At 36.7% G+C, this 22,277-nt stretch overlaps 1 protein-coding gene across 5 annotated transcripts in view; it reads right to left on the bottom strand.

Annotated features, from left to right (window-relative positions):
- Positions 1-22,277, bottom strand: part of STK38L (serine/threonine kinase 38 like) — an 82,864-nt gene that overhangs the window by 6,728 nt on the left and 53,859 nt on the right. For 3 of the 5 annotated variants that reach the window (XM_024257130.3, XM_009247570.4, XM_024257129.3), the window contains 9 exons: positions 18,487-18,538; positions 12,247-12,369; positions 9,257-9,340; positions 5,779-5,902; positions 3,805-3,959; positions 3,346-3,448; positions 3,113-3,174; positions 1,001-1,118; positions 347-470 (listed from right to left, as the gene is read on the bottom strand). In XM_024257130.3, the coding sequence (XP_024112898.1) occupies positions 347-470; positions 1,001-1,118; positions 3,113-3,174; positions 3,346-3,448; positions 3,805-3,959; positions 5,779-5,902; positions 9,257-9,340; positions 12,247-12,369; positions 18,487-18,538 (945 nt within the window). The remainder of the gene's footprint in view (positions 1-346; positions 471-1,000; positions 1,119-3,112; positions 3,175-3,345; positions 3,449-3,804; positions 3,960-5,778; positions 5,903-9,256; positions 9,341-12,246; positions 12,370-18,486; positions 18,539-22,277) is intronic. The other 2 variants (XM_024257133.3, XM_024257132.3) reach the window with 1 other exon arrangement.

Raw genomic sequence — 22,277 nt, 5'->3', positions numbered from 1 at the left:
TTAGAAGATTTCACATATATACTTTTCATGACAGGAATCTGCTATTAACATTTTCCTTTTTCTCTTTAATGGAATCAGGTCATTGCATTCTAACAGAAGTGACCTTTTGCCTTTATATATATCAGTAACTGAAGCAATACAAGACCTCCTCCCTCTTTTTAATTCCTACATTTTTTTTCTGCATACTTCCTTTTAAGAGTTTACATTTTTAAAAACACCTTTATTGATCTCTTTGACTGTATATATCAGTGGTATCCCCTCTTCCCCCACAAAAGTGAAATGAGTCTTTTAGGTTCTTAGGAAGTTTTAAGACACTATGAACTCCTCTAGGAATTTAACCACTAACCTGAGAATTAAGTCCTTGGCTTTCTCAGATATAGGTACCTCTGGAGGAAATACCAGAGTTTCTTTCCAGTTCATCACTTTTCTGTATGTTTCTTGAGGTGTTTCAGAGCAGAAAGGTGGATATCCTATGTATGAAATAAATAAAAAATGTTTCATCAGCTTTGTGATCAGTGAAGTTTATACCCACCAAACATGTGCTACAAGAAACCAAACAACCCTGAGTGCTCTATTTAACAGTCAAAAATGCCACCATTCATCAATTTACAATCACATTGCTAATAAAGTCAATAAAATAAAGGATTGAAAGCACTGCCTCCCCTTTTACCTGAAAAGCTATGTAGATAACCACTTTTATATGTGGGAGTTTGGGTTAAATACCCACCTTCCTGAAACAGGACCCATGGAGAGCTCACTGGTACTGATCAGTATGTATTTAACATTGGGGGAATGAGTTTGGGTTAAATACCCACCTTCCTGAAACAGGACCCATGGAGAGCTCACTGGTACTGATCAGTATGTATTTAACATTGGGGGAATGTCAGAATTAAGTTTAAAAGACTTCAAATATTTTAGTCAATGATATCTATAATATGTTCAAACAATGGCACTCAAGGAAATGTATATATTTTGTACATAAATAAATGATAAAACATACCTATTAGCATTTCATACATAATCACTCCCAAAGACCACCAGTCACACAATTTGTTGTAACCAGTCTGCATGAATACTTCTGGAGCAATGTAATCTGGTGTCCCAACTGTGGAATATGCCTACAAAGGAGCAACTTGTCAAACCAGCATTCTTAACATTTAAAAAATATCTATCTGAGCATGGCTTACTACTGGAAAAAGCAATATATAGAGGAGTTAAATTTTCACTTGTATTTATTTTGCATGTTTATCATGTGCAAGGCTTAGTGGTAGGCAGTGAGTCAGATAATATATTATAGACTACTATTTTTCAGTCTGTTTACTTTCCTGAGGGAATGCTGAATTAGTTCTCCTTTCATCACTTAGTTGAACAAATATTTATAGAGTGTCCATATGTGCCAGACATTTTATAAGAATATATCATTTCTGCCCCCACAAGAAGCTCAGTTAAGTTATTTATATATATAGCCTTCAGTCTATTTCAAAAAGAATGAAAAAGTTGAACCTAGAAGACCTGGCTGCCCCACTCACTACTAATGTGTTCTTGGGCAAATTATTCAAATTCTCTGAGGCTCAGCTTCTGCTTACATAAAACTGGAATAATAATACCTGCCCTAATAGAGTTGATATGAAGATGAAACAATAAACGGCATATGTTTTGTAAACTACAAACTACAAAAATAAGCATGAGGTATTTTCATTATAAACGTAATTCCAGGGTACTGCTTATCCATTAGGAAGCTATGCAGTTTTTAATTCTTAATTCATATAAAATCTTACAAAAATGATTTCTACAAGGCAGTAATTCTCAACTAGGGGTAGTACTCTTGGGGCCATGGCAAAATGTAGGACCACAGATTTTGTCATCTCAGTGACACAACTGGCATTTACAGGGCAGGGGATCCAGGTGCTAAAGAAATTTCCTGCCCCAAACACTGAGTCCTCTCTACTTCTCCCTTGGGAAACACTCGATCTAAGGCTTGGCAACTACTGGCCATGAGAATAATAAAACACACACCTGAGTAATCACCTATGAATATTTTGTAAATAGAGGGGTACAGAATTCCCCCACCATAATTTTAAGCAGTATTCAGTTTTTCCCCTCTAAAAATAGGGAATATTGCCAATTATTCTCAATTGCAAAACCTGATCTAAAATTGACACATTTTAAAAGTAGAAGAAAGTTTTTCTCCTTAATGTGTAACTCAATACATTTAAAAATACTGAAATGTTTTTACAAGCATAGGAAGTTTGCAGTTACTTAGGTTAATGAGATAATAAGCTCAATAATGCAAAGGTCATTTTATTTGGTTTTAGAGGGTATTAGCCTATTATTTTTCAGTCTATTTACTTTCCTGAGGGAATGCTGAATTAGTTTTCCTTTCATCATTTGGTTAAACAAGTATTTATAGAGTATCTGTATGTACCAGGCATTTTATAAGAAATGAGAAAAACAAAATCCTAAGGCACATTCTTAACCTGTAGACTGTTCATGGACCATGTTAACAGGACAAAGGGAAAGAGGAGAAAGGGGAAGCAATTATTCTATTTGCTCAGTTATAGAAAGGAAATAGTATGGGGTTAAAAATAATGTAATTCTATATTAAAGGAGTAATTAAATTTATCTGTGGCAAAGCCAGCTTTTTCAAATTTTATCTGTTTTATTGTAACACTGTTTACATCCCAAACTTCCTGTTTACTTTGTCTGTAAAGAAGTTTTTAGAAACTCACAACCACCTTACTTGCTGATTGATATTTGTTGTATCAGGATTTGTAACACAGTTATGAAAAATGGAAAAATAGAAATCACAAGGCATTCATTACAGTTGCATTCATCTCAGTGAGTTTTATTTAAAGTGCTAATTACTAGTAAACAGCTTTCTTGTAGGTATGCTCAGTAAACTACTCTAAAGTTATAAAGTAAAAACCAACACTTTGCTTTACAGGCAAGGAAACTTAACAGAGAAACTAAGAAAACTGTGTGATCCCAGAGCAAGTGCTATCATTGTTATGAAGTAAATACTAATTATTATAAAGATAAAAATAATCAAGTTAAAACCAGGTAAGATTTTAGGACCAAGGCACAAAATTCTCTTAAAAACTGGTTGACTCACCAGTTGTCTCCTGTTCTTCTTCCAAGTTTCTGCTTTCCTCTTTGAGTTCATATTCTGAAATGCTAATTTCAACAATATGGAATTGTAATCACAAGGGAAAAATGCTCTCCACAAAAACAAAATACATATACATCTAAAACACAGTGGATTAAGGAGTGGGAAAAGGGAAAGAACCTTCCGTTCTCTACAGTATCTTAACCAGGGGAAAAAAGAAAAACAACAACCAAACTTACAGAAGTCACTTGGTGGGTTGTGTGTGAGATTTCTATAAAATTCAGTCCTGTGAGCTTTCTTTAATCCCGTACATAAACCAAAATCAGATAATTTTACATGACCCTAAAAAAAAATCCAGTAAAATTAGATCATATTAACTTTGAAAACAAAAAGCCTTATTATAAACTCCTCCATTAAATGGCAATTATAATAAAAATTCTTAGCTTGGGATTTATACACGTAAAATGTAAAATTTTAAGTATCTGATGATGATTTTTAAAAGTAGAAAATGGAGGGAGATTAAAAAAGAGCCATATTCCGTGTTGTCATTTCATTCCCAAGTCCTCTCCTAGTACCTTATCATATAATGTTGTTTAGCAATATTCTAAATTGCAGTTGCTGATTTCCATTCACAAAATCAGCTCTACTGCTCTAAAAAATAATCAACAGCCTAGTAATTCACCGGTTTATTCACATGCCTTGGCATCCAATAAAAGGTTGTCTGGCTTAATATCCCGATGGATGAAACCCAACTGGTGGATCGCATCTATTGCCAGAACAGTCTCTGAAATGTAGAACTGTGTTTCCTCTTCTGTCAAGGTGTCTTTCTTCATTAGCAATGTCATCATGTCACCTAAATAAAGGAAAGTCAAATATATTATTATTGAAAATGCCTCAAAGGTGGAATACCTTGTAAAAGCTTTCGTGTTTTTTTTTTTTTTTTTTTTTTTGGAGACAGAGCCTCACTCTGTTGCCTGGGTTGGAGGGCAGTGGTGTGATCCTGGCTCACTGCAACCTCTGCCTCCTGGGTTCAAACAGTTTTCATGCCTCAGCCACCCAAGTAGCTGGGATTACAGGTGTGCACCACCACACCCAGCTAATGTTTGTATTTTTAGGAGAGATGGGGTTTTGCCATGTTGGCCAGGCTGGTCTCAAACTCCTGGTTTCAAGCTATCTGCCTGCCTTGGCCTCCCAAAGTACTGGGATTACAGGCATAAGCCACCATGCCCAGCTAGCTTTCCTGAGTTTGCATTTTATGATCTACCCAGTATATTTCTAACCATATCTTGGGCCAAATAAAAGTCCTATTGCATAAGCAGAAGTTTCATGACTTTTAATGGTTTTAAGGCAGAGACCATGTGCAATCAAATCACAAAAGAGCTGATAATGAAGTAATATCTACCACTCAACTTCTAGAATTAACTGCTGAGGAAAATGTCAAACTGTGCAAAAAAATCAGAATAAGTGCACCTGGAAACCAAATATATTCTTTTAGAGTTTAGTGGGACATTATCCCACTAAAAAAGGCACCTGCAGACATTCTTTTATTTTCAAGGAATTTTAAAAGTTTTAACAGTTTTAACTGTTGTAAACACTGGTGCACTTACAACACAGAATTGACAACTGATTACATTTTTTTCATATATTTTTTGAGGCTTTAAAAAAAATAGGGGGCCAGGGACAGTGGCTCACACCTGTATTCCCAACACTCTGGGAGGCTGAGGTGGGTGGATCACTTGAGGTCAGGAGTTTGAGACCAGCCTGGCCAACATGGTGAATCCCCATCTCTACTAAATACAAAAAAAATTAGCTGGGCATGGTGGTGGGCACCTGTAATCCCAGCTACTCAGGATGCTGAGGCAGGAGAATTGCTTGAACCCGGGAGGCAAAGGTTGTAGTGAGCCAAGATCACACCACTGCACTCCAGCCTAGGCAACAGAGGGAGACTTCATCTCAAAAAATAAAAATTAAAAAAACAAAACAGAAACCAGAATTCTTTGCCCTCCATTGCCATTCTTTTCCCCTTGCCCTCTTTGCTGAGCAATGATTAAACCTCTTTTCTTTATAAATTACACCATCTCCGGTATTTTTTTTTTTTTTTTTGAGACATAGTCTCGCTGTTTCGCCCAGGCCGGACTGCAGTGGCGCTATCTCGGCTCACTGCAAGCTCCGCCTCCGGGGCTCACACCATTCTCCTGCCTTAGCCTCCTGAGTAGCTGGGACTACAGGCACCCGCCACTGCGCCCGGCTAATTTTTTGTATTTTTAGTAGAGACGGGGTTTCACCGTGTTAGCCAGGATGGTCTTGATCTCCTGACCTCGTGATCCACCCGCCTTGGCCTCCCAAAGTGCTGGGATTACAGGCGTAAGCCACCGCACCTGTCCAGTCTCAGGTATTTTTTGTAACAACACAACTTATAACAACTATAACAATCTAATTATATACAGTGAACCCAGAACGGTAATATTTAAAATGTGCTAACTTTATCATTCCTTCAAAACAATCTGTTTTGTGGTAAAAATGAGCATCAATATGGTAGTAAATATTTTTAAACTGTGACTATGTAAAGCCTCAGAGCAAAGAATATAAAAGTAAACCTCACCAATAAAATTATTATTGCATATAAAGATGTGCTTGTATCAGTCTGTCATTGACACAATGTTTGCTTTTACCTCCAGGGAGAAATTCCATGATTAGATAAAGATTCCTCTTATCCTGAAAGCTGTAAAACATCTTCACCACCCAGGCACCATCTGCTTCTACCAAAATATCTCTTTCTGCTCGGATATGGGCCACCTAGATGAATATATTTTTGAAAAAAATAATCGTAAATACATCACACATTTGTCAAACTCATCTCTTACACTTATGCATCCATAACAGTTAATGAAGGAAAGATGGAGTTTAAGAAGATTTGATACATATATGAATGTTCACATTCTCATCAACTATGGAGAACCTCAAGAAATAGTTTATTTTAGCTTATATCTTTAGGTCTGAAAAGGTGAGGTCAACAGGTATATTACGTGAAGCTAAGGCCTCTGAGGTAGAGCAAGAATCAGTCTAACAACTTTTTAACCAGAATCTCTACCCAGCCTAGGATACTGGCTTTGTCATATAAATTTAGGGTACTAGTGTGATTAAAAGTAGTAAGCAGGGCCGGGCACAGTGACTCACCCCTGTAATCCCAGCACTTTGGGAGGCCAGGGCAGGCGGATCATGAGGTCAGGAGATCGAGACCATCCTGGCTAAAACAGTGAAACCCCGTCTCTACTAAAAATACAAAATATTAGCCGGGCATGGTGGCACACACCAGTAGTCTCAGCTACTCAGGAGGCTGAGGCAGGAGAATCGCTTGAACCCGGGAGGCGGAGGTTGCAGTGAGCCGAGATCGCATCACTGCACTCCAGCTTGGTGACAGAATGAGACTCCATCTCAAAAAAAAAAAAAAAGGAGTAAGCAATGCCCTGTAAATTGGTACAGCAAACCTAAGCTTGGCTAAAAATAGCAAACTATTTTTAATTGTTAAACAAAGGTCCCAGCTTGATCATTATTTGGTGTTTTTTAAAGAAACAGTAAGAATTATAGTAACTTTATATTATATTAAGTTATTGTTATAATATAAAACCTCTATCATATCTATAAATGTTAGCTAAAGCAAATTTGTGTAACTTTTGGGGATTTTGCCACTGATTTCTCAGACATATAATTACTAGAGATACTATCATGTGAAAATGTATTTATAGACTGGAAAATTTTATAAACTGGATAATTTATGGAGTTGGTGTAACTGGTCAGTTTGCAGATGCTTTTGCATTAATATATTTACACATTTTTTCCCAAGGTTAATAATAAGATTTGATTTATGCTTTTGCCATTTTCATTGTGCAACGTTATAAACTCTGGTCCAAAGCACATGAGAACATACATTTGTAAACCTTTCTATGATAATAAAATATGATCTGCTTAAAGTGTCATATTTGGAATTACTCCTAGTGCAGTAAATATTCTGAGATCAAAGCATAAGAGTTGAGGAGTAAGAACTTGTTTTCTGGCATGAAAATACTTTATAATTTCTATAGATCTGTTTCATTAAGTGAAAAGTGGTAGCAAGAGTGCCTACCTGTTACCTTTCATGAAGCAATTTAAGGTGGTAAGGAAAAGCCCTAAACTTTGGTGTTGCATCTTGTGTGTAAGGAAAACAACTACAACATAAACATGGCTTGATTATTTTTAAATGGTTTAAAGCCAAATTACAGGATCTCTTTCCAAAACAGGATCCAAAGGTTGGAAAGTATGACCTATGGTAATCAGGTACAACAACAGTGGGGAAATCAGTTGGTATTTAATTTTGTGGGGGTGGTTTGCATTAAAATAAATGTGATAAAAGTTAAAATATTGATGTATTAGAAGTGAGTAGAAAAAAGCTTTCTAAAACAAAATCCAGTGGTAACAAATGCAAATTAATTTACACAGGGGTAAAAAACAACCCCAAAATGCAAAAGCAACTAGATGTTAGGCTACGGTGAGATTTCTGCCCCCCACCTCCCCACAGGAAAGAGCAGTGGTCCAGAGGCTCCTTAACTTCCCGCAAAATATTGTAGACCAAGGGCTGTTCAGTACAGATGTAACGCAAGTCATGTACGTAATTTTTAAATTTTCTAGAAGCCACATACAGAGTGAAATTATTTTTAATACAGTTTATGTAACCTAATATATCCAAATATTATCACCTTAGTATGTAATCAGTATAAAAATCATTGAAATATTTTATGTTTTTTGTTTTTTTGTGTTTTTTTTTGCACCAAGTCTTATTTGCTGGATATCTCAATTTGCGCCCAGTAGACACATGTGGCTGGTATCTACACTACAGCTGGAACTAACTGCTTCCTTCTGTCCTTCCTATTATACCCTAGTAGGACTAATCCCATTATGGCTAAGTTAGATTCCTGTTGACCTCCCTGTCTCTGAGGCTATGCATCTTTACCCACATCCTTATTGCCATCATCTTTTTTTTTTTCTTCCTTTTTGTGGAGAACAGGGTCTCGCTACATTCCCATCATTATCTATAGTTCTCTAATCCAACTCAGTATCTCAACCTTCCTTGCCTTCCAAACCTCTTCCCTCTGGAGAATCATAGCCTGTCATCAACAAAATCCCCTATAACCCTGTCTCCTGATGGTTCCTATTACCTTCTTACCCTAACTGAAACTAGGGTGAAAAATCATCCAGCTATGCCAATGGATTTCACTTTAAATTCATGACTGCAAATCTCAATGAGCCTTCAACTGCATTTCCTTAGCAGGTCTGCTTTCCTGTACCTGAAAATGACCATTTCACAATTTCCCTCCTTAAATATTCAAAAAGCCATCCCTCCTTTACTCGAAGCCACCCCTTGTAACTGCATTAAGGCACAGGAAGCAGGGAGAGAGCCCAGAATATTTACAAGATTACAGATTTTAGAAATATGTAAAATCAGCAAATTTTCAGGAGACTAGTTTTGATTATCTGATATGTGATAGGGATTCTGGGAGCCGAGAACTGTCCTTTATTTTCATTGTAGTCAGAAAAGGAGGTATTTCAGAAGGTATGGACTGAATGTTCATGCATCTACAAAATTCATAGAGTAAAGCTTTAATCTCCATTGAGGCTGTATTTGGAGACGGACCCTTAGGGAATTAAGGTTAATTAATGAGGTCATAAGGGTGGAATTAATATCCTTATAAGAAGAGACACCAGAGAGTTCTCACAGGAGTGTGTGTCCCCTCACACACCAAGGAAAGGCCATGTGAAAACTTAGTGACAAGGTGGCCATCTGCAAGCCAGGAAGAGAGGCCTCACCAGAAACCAAAACCTGCCCAAACTTTCATTTTTGACTTGTAGCCTCCAGAACTGTGAGAAAATAAGTTTCTGTTGTTTAAGCTAATCAGCCTGTTGTGTTCTGTTATGGAAGTCTAAGCAGACTAATACATAGATTATAAATTTAGAAGAAACCTTAAAAGAATTGAGAAACACTAAAACAGGCTACCAAAAAATTAATAGCTTATGTAGTAAGATGTGTAAATTGCTTCTTAAAAATTCTAATATAAACACTCTTAACACCACGTCAGTGGATGCTCCTTTATATTACGTGTGTTAAAGAACTCATACCTGCTCTTTTTCAAGCATATCAGCCTTTCTCAATATCTTCATTGCATAGATATGGCCTGTATCTTTCTTCTGGACCAACCGCACCTAAAAGATAAAAACAGTCACTACTATTTGTTCAGGAATGAAAAGTAGCTTCCCTTAAAGAAAGCAGGAATTTGCCAGTGTTGGTATTTCAGGAATTTTATATAAATAAATATATATATATATATATATATATACACACATACATATATATTTTTTTGAGATAGCGTTTCACTCATGTCGCCCAGGCTGGAGTGCAATGGTGGGATCTCAGCTCACTGCAACTTCTGCCTCCCGGGTTCAAGCGATTCTCCTGCCTCAGCCTCCCAAGTAGCTGGGATTACAGGCGCCCACCACCACGCTCAGCTAATTTTTGTATTTTTAGTACAGACGGGATTTCACTGGCCACGCTGGTCTCGAACTCATGACCTCAGGCAATCCACCCGCCTCGGCCTCCCAAAGTATTGGGATTACAGGCGTGAGCCACTGCACCCAGTCAGGAATTATATTTTAACACATATTTTAAATTATCTTAAGATACATATTTGCAGCAGTAGTGACTTTTAAAAAGAAGCACACCTCAGCTTAAGGAGATTTTGGGCTGAGACAATGGGGTTTTCTAGATATACAATCACGTCATCTGCAAACAGGGACAATTTGACTTCCTCTTTTCCTAATTGAATACCCTTTATTTCCTTCTCCTGCCTAATTGCCCTGGCCAGAACTTCCAACACTATGTTGAATAGAAGTGGTGAGAGAGGGCATCCCTGTCTTGTGCCAGTTTTCAAAGGGAATGCTTCCAGTTTTTGCCCATTCAGTATGATATTGGCTGTGGGTTTGTCATACATAGCTCTTATTATTTTGAGATACGTCCCATCAATACCTAATTTATTGAGAGTTTTTAGCATGAAGCGTTGTTGAATTTTGTCAAAGGCCTTTTCTGCATCTATTGAGATAATCATGTGGTTTTTGTCTTTGGTTCTGTTTATATGCTGGATTACATTTATTGATTTGTGTATATTTAACCAGCCTTGCATCCCAGGGATGAAGCCCACTTGATCATGGTGGATAAGCTTTAACTTCAGCAAAGTCTCAGGATACAAAATCAATGTACAAAAATCACAAGCATTCTTATACACCAATAACAGACAAACAGAGAGCCAAATCATGAGTGAACTCCCATTCACAATTGCTTCAAAGAGAATAAAATACCTAGGAATCCAACTTACAAAGGCTGTGAAGGACCTCTTCAAGGAGAACTACAAACCACTGCTCAATGAAATAAAAGAGGATACAAACAAATGGAAGAACATTCCATGCTCATGGGTAGGAAGAATCAATATCGTGAAAATGGCCATACAGCCCAAGGTAATTTATAGATTCAATGCCATCCCCATCAAGCTACCAATGACTTTCTTCACAGAACTGGAAAAAACTAAAGTTCATATGGAACCAAAAAAGAGCCCGCATCGCCAAGTCAATCCTAAGCCAAAAGAACAAAGCTGGAGGCATCACACTACCTGACTTCAAACTATACTACAAGGCTACAGTAACCAAAACAGCATGGTACTGGTACCAAAACAGAGATATAGATCAATGGAACAGAACAGAGCCGTCAGAAATAACGCCACATATCCACAACTATCTGATCTTTGACAAACCTGAGAAAAACAAGAAATGGGGAAAGGATTCCCTATTTAATAAATGGTGCTGGGAAAACTGGCTAGCCATATGGAGAAAGCTGAAACTGGATCCCTTCCTTACACCTTATACAAAAATCAATTCAAGATGGATTAAAGCCTTAAACGTTAGACCTAAAACCATAAAAACCCTAGAAGAAAACCTAGGCATTACCATTCAGGACATAGTCATGGGCAAGGACTTCATGTCTAAAACACCAACAGCAATGGCAACAAAAGCCAAAATTGACAAATGGGATCTAATTAAACTAAAGAGCTTCTGCACAGCAAAAGAAACTACCATCAGAGTGAACAGGCAACCTACAAAATGGGAGAAAATTTTCGCAACCTACTCATCTGACAAAGGGCTAATATCCAGAATGTACAATGAACTCCAACAAATTTACAAGAAAAAAACAAACAACCCCATCAAAAAGTGGGCGAAGGACAGGAACAGACACTTCTCAAAAGAAGACATTTATGCAGCCAAAAAACACATGAAAAAATGCTCACCATCACTGGCCATCAGAGAAATGCAAATCAAAACCACAATGAGATACCATCTCACACCAGTTAGAATGGCAATCATTAAAAAGTCAGGAAACAACAGGTGCTGGAGAGGATGTGGAGAAATAGGAACACTTTGACACTGTTGGTGGGACTGTAAACTAGTTCAACCCTTGTGGAAGTCAGTGTGGCGATTCCTCAGGGATCTAGAACTAGAAATACCATTTGACCCAGCCATCCCATTACTGGGTATATACCCAAAGGACTATAAATCATGCTGCTCTAAAGACACATACACACGTATGTTTATTGCGGCATTATTCACAATAGCAAAGACTTGGAACCAACCCAAATGTCCAACAATGATAGACTGGATTAAGAAAATGTGGCACATATACACCATGGAATACTATGCAGCCATAAAAAATGATGAGTTCATGTCCTTTGTAGGGACATGGATGAAATTGGAAATCATCATTCTCAGTAAACTATCGCAAGAACAAAAAACCAAACACCGCATATTCTCACTCATAGGTGGGAATTGAACAATGAGAACACATGGACACTGGAAGGGGAACATCACACTTCGGGGACAGTTGTGGGGTGCGGGGAGGGGGGAGGGATAGCATTGGGAGATATACCTAATGCTAGATGACGAGTTAGTGGGTGCAGCGCACCAGCATGGCACATGTATACATATGTAACTAACCTGCACATTGCACACATGTACCATAAAACCTAAAGTATAATAATAATAAAAAAAAAAAAAAAAAAAAAGCACACCTCTCCAAAAGCTCCTCTTCCTATAACTTTCAGAGACTCAAAGTCATCCAAGCCAAGTCTGGTCCTTTTGAGCCGTAAGAACTCTGTTTCTTTGCGAGCGTGTTGTGATCGACGTAACTTTTTCTATTAAAAAAAGATAATTTAAACAGATGATTTTATAATCAGGTTGTTTTGACGGAGCTTCTAGTATTAAAAGATGATACACGTAAAAATAAATGATAGCACTAATATGTAATATACTATTAGGCTAAAACAATGTAAAGCAAACTTTTTAAAATTTTTAACAATTGATAAATCGTTACTCTTGAGGTGGACTCCATTAAATATGTAATTTAGTCCATCATATTTGTCTATATATATATATATATGTATAACATTCTTTCATCTATATGGTAACTTAATTCCATAAATAAAAATTAAATATTAGTAAATGTTAATCGTATTCTGATACTGATTTTTATTCTGTCAGGAAATCTGCTTTGCTTCAATTCCTTAATTTCCAAGGTTGCTCTTTCACAACTACTGAGACTTGTGACAATAAAATAACATAATGGTAGTGTTTCCAAAGAGATTTACTTGTGGTAGAATTTACTCTTGGGCAAATTTTAATAAACTGCTTGAGACTTGGCATACAACTTCCTGAAAATATAAAATTGCAAAAACAATTACAAGAAGAAGTCATTAAAATATCCAAGTTGGTAATTGCATAACTGATTCTACAAAGAGCACAAAAAATAACTTCCATTAATAAGCAACACTGTGAAATACCTGCAGGTTACATTTGGAACAGGCATTTATTTTATTGTTCTAAACTTCACTTTTCACCCTCACCAATCAAAATTCTGTTTTTTGACATAGCTCCTAGTAGAGGAAACACTAAGTGAAAAAGAAACAATATCAGTGAAAAAATTTAACTCCTGTTCATCTTCAACTGAATCCTGTCAAGCTTTTAGTGGTTCAGTTTGCAGGGACAGACAAATCAAAATGACAGTAACAGCTTAGAAACATTGCTTCTAAATGCAGCTCATGGTATAGCCTCTCCCTACTCCTGTGTATATCTGTTTTTAAAAGGGTTAGGTGAACTATTAATTAGAAATATGTATGTAAACATGTATTATCAATGCAATGGAATTCTGATACTTCTAACAAAGTTAATCTAAGAAGATGAAATCAAGAAATGTCTTCAAACAGCTAAATGAAGTTATACAGTAAGGCACACCAATGGTGTAAATTATGACAGTAATGAAGATAAAAATCAAGTACACAAATTAACAGGCTTTGCCTCATGTCTTTTTTTAATGTCTTTAATGTCTTTTTAAAAATGTCTTTTTCCACATCTGATATTGATTATAAAATACAATGGTACTATGGAAAAAGTAAGCAAGCAACAATGAAAGATAATTTTTTTCAGTAAGAAGTGAGGCGATAAGCCGGGTGTGGTGGCTCACACCTATAATCCCAGCACTTTGGGAGGCCGAGGTGGATGGACCATGAAGTCAGGAGATCGAGACCATCCTGGCCAACATGGTAAAACCCCGTCTCTACTAAAAATACAAAAATTAGCTGGGCGTGGTGGCATGCACCTATACTCAGGAGGCTGAGGCAGGAGAATCGCTTGAACCCGGGAGGCAGAGGTTGCAGTGAGCTGAGATCCTGCCATTGCACTCCAGCCTGGGTGACAAGACCGAAACTCCATCTCAAAAAAATATGTGTGTGTGTGTGTGTGTATAAAATTCCTGAAATACCAACACTGGCAAATTTGTGCTTTCTTTAAGGGAAGCTACTTAAATATCAGTTTAACGGAGCTAAAATTACATTGATATAATTAAGAAAACAAATGTGGCCTAAAACAATAGTGAAGACTATATTTTGCTGCTTTTCACATAAATGCAATGACAAATACCCTTTTTTGCACATAGGTGTTCAAAAATACCTTTTGAATAATAAAAAAATAAATTACTAGTAAAACAAAAGATAGCTCTAAAAAGTATCTGATTTTAAATTTTAAAACTAATTTTTAAAAGGCCACTTGGTGGCACTATAGTATCATGTCCTTTAAGGAAGTAGTGAGGAGGGTTTTTTTTTTAATTACATAAATGAATAAGTGTAAGAATTTTGAAAGTATTTTGAATCTCTCCCTTTATAGATTATAAAACAGTACAGTTGGATATAGTTGCAGAAATCCTGCTTAATCTGAATGGAAAAGATGACCTCACTTTACACAGTTTCATAAATTGTCTAGTAGTTTGTATAATGCAGCACTCACACAATTTATGTGGTTTGGGCACAGCCATTTAATAGCAAAAAGAGAGAGTCACAAGTGTATGGAACACATAATTCTATAAAAATGAGCATCACCTATAACATTGTTACATTACTTAAAAAAAATCGATTCCATGATTTTAGTCTTAGAATCAGTGTTGCAGTCCAGAGGCAGCTGAAGCAAATTCATGTTAAAAAAAAAAAATTGGTGAAAAAGCCTGTTGATATATCTACTCACAACCTGTATAGATTAAGTAGCCTTGAAAGACAAACAGTATCCTTGTGGTAATCGCATCCTTTCCTCTTCAAAGAAGACAATAAAAATCTGTGGACAGCTTAACATTTCACGACTCTTTTATAGCTTGAACTTGCCTATTTAGTTTTTCATTAGAGTAAATAACATTCCATGTTGGATGGGATTTTCTTAAGTGAGATGAAACTAGGAAGTGATTTTCTTCCTTTCTCCATTCCTTTTTATATAGGTGTTCCTCAAACTCTCGATCTGTAGGGTGGCCAGTATTTGTGTAAGACAGACAGTGCATACAAAAGTTTTCAGATGAAAAGGGTTCAGCTAGCAACTTTATCTATTTTATTTTTATGAAACAATTTTATTTTTTATCAAACCCACCCCATATAAAGATGCTGTAACATACTTTATATTAAGGTTGAGAGAGCTTGTCTATTTTACAGAATTTGATATAATCCAGGCTGTAGCATGGAGCCTAATAATAAGCACTTGTGGAATTCAAAACATTTTTACAGAAAAACATTAGAAGTTTTATAAACTGGTATTATGGGCCACTGACTATTTTTATGGAAAAATCATCTATTTTCTACAATTTATTCAGAAAAATTAGAGAAAATAGCTGTAAATGTAGTCAGTACTTGCTGATGCAGACCAGAAGTTGCAAAAAGGAAGCTACAAACTATATTCAACCTACAGATATATTTGATTTGGACTGGAAGTTGTTTTTCAAAAGCAGGTGATTGGTTATTCTGCAAAAAAAGTCCAGATTACTAGCTTCTCTGAAAAAACAGGGCCTTGGCCACAGGGGCCAATGGTAGCAATCCTCTTTAGATGAGCCTTGGTTCCCTAATTTGTCAGTCCCCACACCACTGATGCGAGTCCCCAGGAGGCATGTCCAAGTGGGCTGGGACTCTTACTACAGCAATGTGAAAAGTGGCATGTCTTTGCTAACAGATAAGCTGTAAGGATCAATATTTAAGAAAATAATATTTTTTAAAAAGGAAAAATATTAATCTATTTCTTTGTGGAAGCAAAAAAAAATCATATAAGTTGAATATGTAAACAAAGTATATCTGGATCAAAAGAATATAACCCTAGATGCCACTATGAAACCAACCTGGCCAGCTTGTCTCACTTCTGTTGCCTGCTTAGTGTTTGGGCATCTGTTTTTGCAGTCTCTTCCCTACACTTCAAATTAAGATCTTATGTTTAAGATTTCTGTATCAATATAATGATGTATAATATATAAATGCAATTATATGGTTATTAATTATAAGAAATTTATAATTCTAACTTTAAAATGTGGAAAGATATGCTCAGTCTTATTTTTTCTCTATAGATTGGAATACAGATTTAAATCACTACCTTTCTCACTATGATGAGAGATTTAATAGCTCAATAAATGAGCTATTAAAATATTAATGACATGTAAATAATGATAGATAATTTTAAATGTAAAAACATTTGAGTTTTCTAGATTGAGTCAACTGATTAACAAAGTTACCACCTTTAGTATAAGTCATAAAATATTGTATTTGATTTAAACATTGCAACTATAAGGAACAGGTACAGTCCTAGGAAAGGAACAGGGAAGATTAGACACTGATTTGATTTCAATTAATCATTTGATGACGGTCTACTCTTTAAATATAGAAACTCTTTTTTTTTTTTTTTTTTTTTTGAGACAGGCTCTCGCTCTGTCACCCAGGCTGGAGTGCAATGGCATGATCTCAGCTCACTGCAGCCTTCGCCTTCTGAGCTCAAGTGATTCTCCCACCTTAGCCTCCTGAGTAGCTGGGACTGCACACACAGGACACCATGCTTAATTTTTAAAATTTTTTGTAGCGACCAGGTCTTACTATATTTCCCAGGCTGATCTTGAACTCCTGGGCTCAAGTGATCCTCCCATCCTGGCCTCCCAAAGTGCTGGGATTACAGGTGTGTGCCACTGCACTCAGCATGTTAAACTAATTAATCTAGGTTGTGACTCCCTATTGCCTAGTACTAAGTATACCTTTTTTAGTAAACTATTCTAAACCTAGCTTTCCATGGTGTGCTATCAACTTACCTCACTATTTCCTTTTATTGCACCCTTTATAGCTCAAATGTAAACTCATGATTTTGTATATGTATTATTTTGTATACATCTCTTACCTCTAATATAAATTCTACCCATTCTTTACAATTCAAATCAATTGTTACTTCTTCTATGAAACGTTTTCTGATCCTCTGAATTAGAGGAAAAATCTCTTTATTTTCGACATTCACCACATTCTATCATGTGTACATAGTTTTACACACACACACTCACTCACTCTCCCTCTCCTAATCTAAAACTCCTTGAGGGCGAAAGCCATTATTCGTTTATTCACCAAATATTTATTCTAGCTCTCTGCCAGAAAGCTGTGGAGATGTAATGCTCAACAAGATGTTACAGTGTCTAGTCTTTGGGAAGACTGTATTTTAAGGCTCCCATGAGGACAGGAACAGTAGAATACAGAAGGTACCTTGAGAGGTTAAGGAAGATTTCCCAGTGGAAGTGATGTCTGAAGTGAGGCCTAAAGCTGCTGCTTTGCCCAGGCTGGAGTGAAGTGACGTGATCATAGCTCATGGCAACCTCAAACTCTCAGGCTCAGGTGATCCTCCCACCTCAACCCTACCAAGTAGCTAGGACTACAGGCACGCACCACCATGCCCAGCTACTAAAGATTCTTGAAGAATAATGGGAGTTGGAGTAAGGAAGAGTTCCAAGCAGCAGAAAGAGCATGTGAAAAGGTCCACAGGCAAGACAGGGGACATCAAAGAACTTCATACTTGTCAGCGTGGGCGGCGGGTGACAAGAGGTGAGGCTAGAGAGAGATAAGCAGAGGCCAAGTAGTGAAGGTATACCAACTTTTTTTTTTTTTTAAGACAGAATCTTGCTCTGCCGCCCAGGCTGGACTGCAGTGGTGCGATCTCGGCTCACTGCAAGCTCCGCCTCCCGGGTTCACGCCATTCTCCTGCCTCAGCCTCCCGAGTAGCTGGGACTACAGGCGCCCGCCACAGCGCCGGGCTAATTTTTTTTGTATTTTTAGTAGTGACGGGGTTTCACCGTGGTTTCGATCTCCTGACTTCATGATCTGCCCGCCCCAGCCTCCCAAACTGCTGGGATTACAGGCGTGAGCCACCGCGCCCGGCCCAGGTATACCAATGTTAAAGAGCTTGCCCATATCCCGAGATAAGGGAGCCAGTGAAGGGTTATTAAGCAAAACAGTGACATGATCAAATCTATTTTTAGACCGATTACTCTAGCTGCAGTATGCAGAAAAACTGGGGGTGGGAAATAGGGAGACCAGTTGGGGACAGTTATTTTTCAGGTTAAAATATATGTATATGGTAGTTTAAACCAGGGTAATAGCACTGAACTAGAGAAATAGATAGCTTTAAAAGAATATTTAGAAAAAATTTTAGAAGAGCTAGCAATTGATTAATTCCTCCTGGAGCTTGCCTTTCTCATTCCACACACCTAAAATACACTCGGCAATGTTCTCTAAATACATGTTGTTGGAATTTAAGAAAAAAACAAAACTGCCTCCTTCTAAAGATATCAATAAAAGATATCCATGACAGCAACAAAGTAAGAAGCCCATATTCAAATGATAAAATCCACATTATTTAAGTTATAAAATACCTGATGTCAAATGAATGAAAAGTCACTGGGGGTGGTTTTTAATTATAGGTAATTACATTACCTCTTCATCTGCTAATCCTTCTTCTTCCATGGCCACTTCTAATTTCTTCTGCCTTTTCAAAGGAAAAAAAAAACTAAATTTTAAATACATTCCTAACTATTTCCACTTAAGAAATATACATTTATTTATTCAAGTTAACCACTTCAGCTTGCTAGGCTAAAAAAAAAAATCTTTCAAGTTGGATCAAGATAATCTCTAAGAATAGTTTTCTTTCTCAAAAAACAAACCCAGATTTTGCTTTCTCATACTGGCCAAATGAATAATTTACTTCTAAGGCTTACTTCATTCTCCTGCCTAAATGAAATGTTGGCAATGACTGATGTTCTAATATGGAAAACTCTGCTATTTAATGTTCAATCCACCAATATCATTAATATTTCCCAATGCTTATATTAGAAATATAAAAAGATGACTATACTGACTAAAAGTATAAAATTTTAAGGTAAATATCCCTGGTTCTAACACTTATTAGCTAAATGAGCTTGGCTAAGTCCCTCACTTAAACTCTAAGCTCAGTTTTCCTTAACTTATGAAGGAAAAATGTTCAATGCTATTGCATTTATTTTATTGTATTAAAATTATTTGAAAATTGGAAAGTCATACATGTGTGTTTTTAAAAACCCACCAGCAGCCAGGCGCGGTGGCTCACGCCTGTAATCCTAGAACTCTGGGAGGCCGAGGTGGGCAGATCACGAGGTCAGGAGATCGAGACCATCCTGGCTAACACTGTGAAACCCCATGTCTACTAAAAATACAAAAAAAATTAGCCGAGCATGGTGGCTGGCACCCATAGTCCCAGCTACTTGGGAGGCTGAGGCAGGAGAATTGCTTGAACCTGGGAGGCGGAGGTTGCAGTGAGCCAAGATCGTGCCACTGCACTCCAGCCTGGGCGACAGAGTGAAACTCTGTCTCTAAATAAATAAATATTTTTTAAAAACCCACTAGCTACCAGAACATTCGCTTTTCTAGGTACAGCCAGGTTCAGTTATTCATTTTTTTTTAAACAGCACCCTTGAAGTTAGTTAAGCTAAGCATCTTGGGTAAGGGCAGTGTGGATGAAGTAACTAAAACTAGAGAGATGGTTGTGGAACACATTTTCAACTCATTTCCAAGTGAGTATTAGTATTTTATTTCTATTGTATTGGTTTTCCCTAAATATAAACCTAGCGGAACTCCTCCTAATTAGTTCTGGAGTGTGTCAGAATAACAGTAACTTTTCAGGATTTAACTGAATGGGTATAAGGGTTAAGGATTGAAACCCTCCCACAACTTTTTGATACTTCTTATTCGTGGCTACATGTCCAAAGGTAAGCTTTTTTACTAAACCATCATTAAGATCACTTAGTTTTCCTTCTTATAGAAGATTTGTAACATTTAAAGCCTGTTGATACATCAGCACCCCACTGGAGAGGATGAGGCCTAAGAGCATATTCTCCACCACGTTTCCTCAGTGCTTGTCATAGGCACCTACCTTGGGGCTTATTACACTGATTTTTGTCTTTTGTTTATGCATTATTTCCCCTAGGCCCCAACCCTTAGACGAGAATAATCTCCTAACATCAGATTCTGTGCTGCCATCACCTACCCCTAGGCACTTCAGTGCTGCTTGTTAAATGATTTCCAGTTTTCTCCTCTGCAGAAAGAATCCAGAGAGTAAGAGGGCCATTATTCTGGGAGGAGCTATCAACATATAAACAACTTTATTCTTCCGTCAAATTTCCACTGTCCCTTTCCTCAGTTATTGCCAAGACTAACACTTCATGAAATCATTCCTCATTCTGGAAGAGATACAGTAACTTTTATCCATTTCTACCATATCTAAACAGGAAGATCCATGATTTCTGTTGTACCTTTTTTAAAAATAGTTTTCCACCTAAAATGCTCTTATGCTTTGCTCTGATTAAAAATTTATTGGGCTTATGCATTTATCCAATTAGTTAAGCCTTAAAAATACATCACATTTTCTTAAAAGTATAAGCTTTTAGAAAATATGAGCTGATTGTTTGACTTGACTTCCAGTGGCACCAAGCTGAGACTACTTTTTTTTTCAATAACGCAGATAATGTTATTGTTACTTTCCTTTATTTGGAAATAGAAAGCAAACTGAATTACTTTAACACTGCAGCAAGTAAAGACAATGAACCTTCGAAATTCTGATGAATTTTTTTAAGAGCCTGCTTTTTCTTCCTTGGTTCTCTTCTACTTTATTCACTCTCCCAGGATGATCTGATCACTTCCAGAGACTTTAATTACCCTTATAGTTCATTTAATTATTGATATATTTAGATTTTTATTTCTAACTTATTTTGTGCTATTTTGGTATTTCATTTTTTCCATTTTTGGTATTTCAGTTTTTCTTTCTCTCTTGCATTCTTTTGAACTGACTTTTTTTTTCTCATTCCAATTTTTTCCTTCTACTAGTCTGGAAATTACAAACTCTATTTTTATCATTTTATGGTTACTCTAGAACTTGTCAAACTCTGAAGCTAATCTCTATGCCCCTTCTACTAAGATCATTAAGAACACCTTAATTCTAATTACTTCTTTCCTGAATTATATTCTGCTGTTGGAAAATATTATAATTCTATTTTTTAATGTGTAAGATATTATCGCTATTATTTCTATTGATTTATATAATTTTTGTTGAGATTTATCCACCTACTTACCATTTAGATCTTCTATTGTGGTCACTTTCCTTCTACCTAAATGGAACCTTTTGGAATTTCTGCTGATGCTAACTCTTTTTTTGTTTGTTTGCCTCTGCTCCATTTTCGTTCCTCTCCTCCCTTTCAGAACTTTTAGAGATATGTCAACTCTTCTCATGATTCTCCATGTTTCTCAACTCTCTTTTCACATATTCCTATTTTAAGTTGATTTCTGAATAATTATTTTCCAGTTCACTAATTCTCACCATACCTGTATCTAATCTGCAGTTAAATCTGTCCAAAATTAAATAAGACTTTTCCTCTCTATTTCATTTAAACTGTACCACTCTCAGTTTGCCCAGGCATGAAATTTCAGAGGCAACATTGACTTATTTCTCTCACATTTCATATTTTCTAGTAGTCACATTTTGTCAATCTTTCTTACTTGTCAGTTCTCTGTTGTTGTTGTCACAGTTCTCATTCAAGCCTCCTTTCCATTTACCTGGACTACATCACTAGCCTTTCCTGTTTCTAATTCCCCACCCTGACCCCAAACCATTCTCTGTACCACAACTAAAGTTCCCTTCCAGAGAAACACTTGTTTTCATTTGATTCTTCTGCTCAAAAACATCCAAGGCTCTCCACTACCATGAAAAGAGCTACATTAACAAAGAATCCAAGGCTCCCAGCATGTTGAAATCTAGCACATCCTGCGCTTGAGCCAAACTGGACACTGCCTTACCTGGTGATTTCTTCTGTCTCTAATATCCTTCCCTCCTGCTCTTTTGCCTCTGTCTCCTTCCTTTTATGCATGTATAAATAGTTCTTTTCCTTTAGAGCCCTGTTTAAATGCCACCACTATTTACAAAGCTTTCCCAGTTGCCTAGACAAAAGCACATTGTCCCTTCCTTGTACTTATCTTAATATTCTTCACTCTTTCATTTATATATTTATGTGTGTTATCTCCTTTAGTATAAGTCAAAATAACATGTCATTCTTTTTTTATTCTTCTATTCCCCCCGATATGCACTGTAAATGCTTTTGGATTAAAGTCAGTCATTCATAAAGCATCATTTTTTTTTTTTTTTTTTTTTTTTTTTTTGAGATGGAGTCTCACTCTGTTGCCCAGGCTGGAGTGCAGTGGTG

This window comes from Pongo abelii, chromosome 10, assembly GCF_028885655.2.
Source record: "Pongo abelii isolate AG06213 chromosome 10, NHGRI_mPonAbe1-v2.0_pri, whole genome shotgun sequence".
In the NCBI taxonomy this organism is placed as follows: domain Eukaryota; kingdom Metazoa; phylum Chordata; class Mammalia; order Primates; family Hominidae; genus Pongo; species Pongo abelii.
Note: the sequence above shows the minus strand (reverse complement) of the source record. Positions and strands in the feature narration are given on the sequence as shown.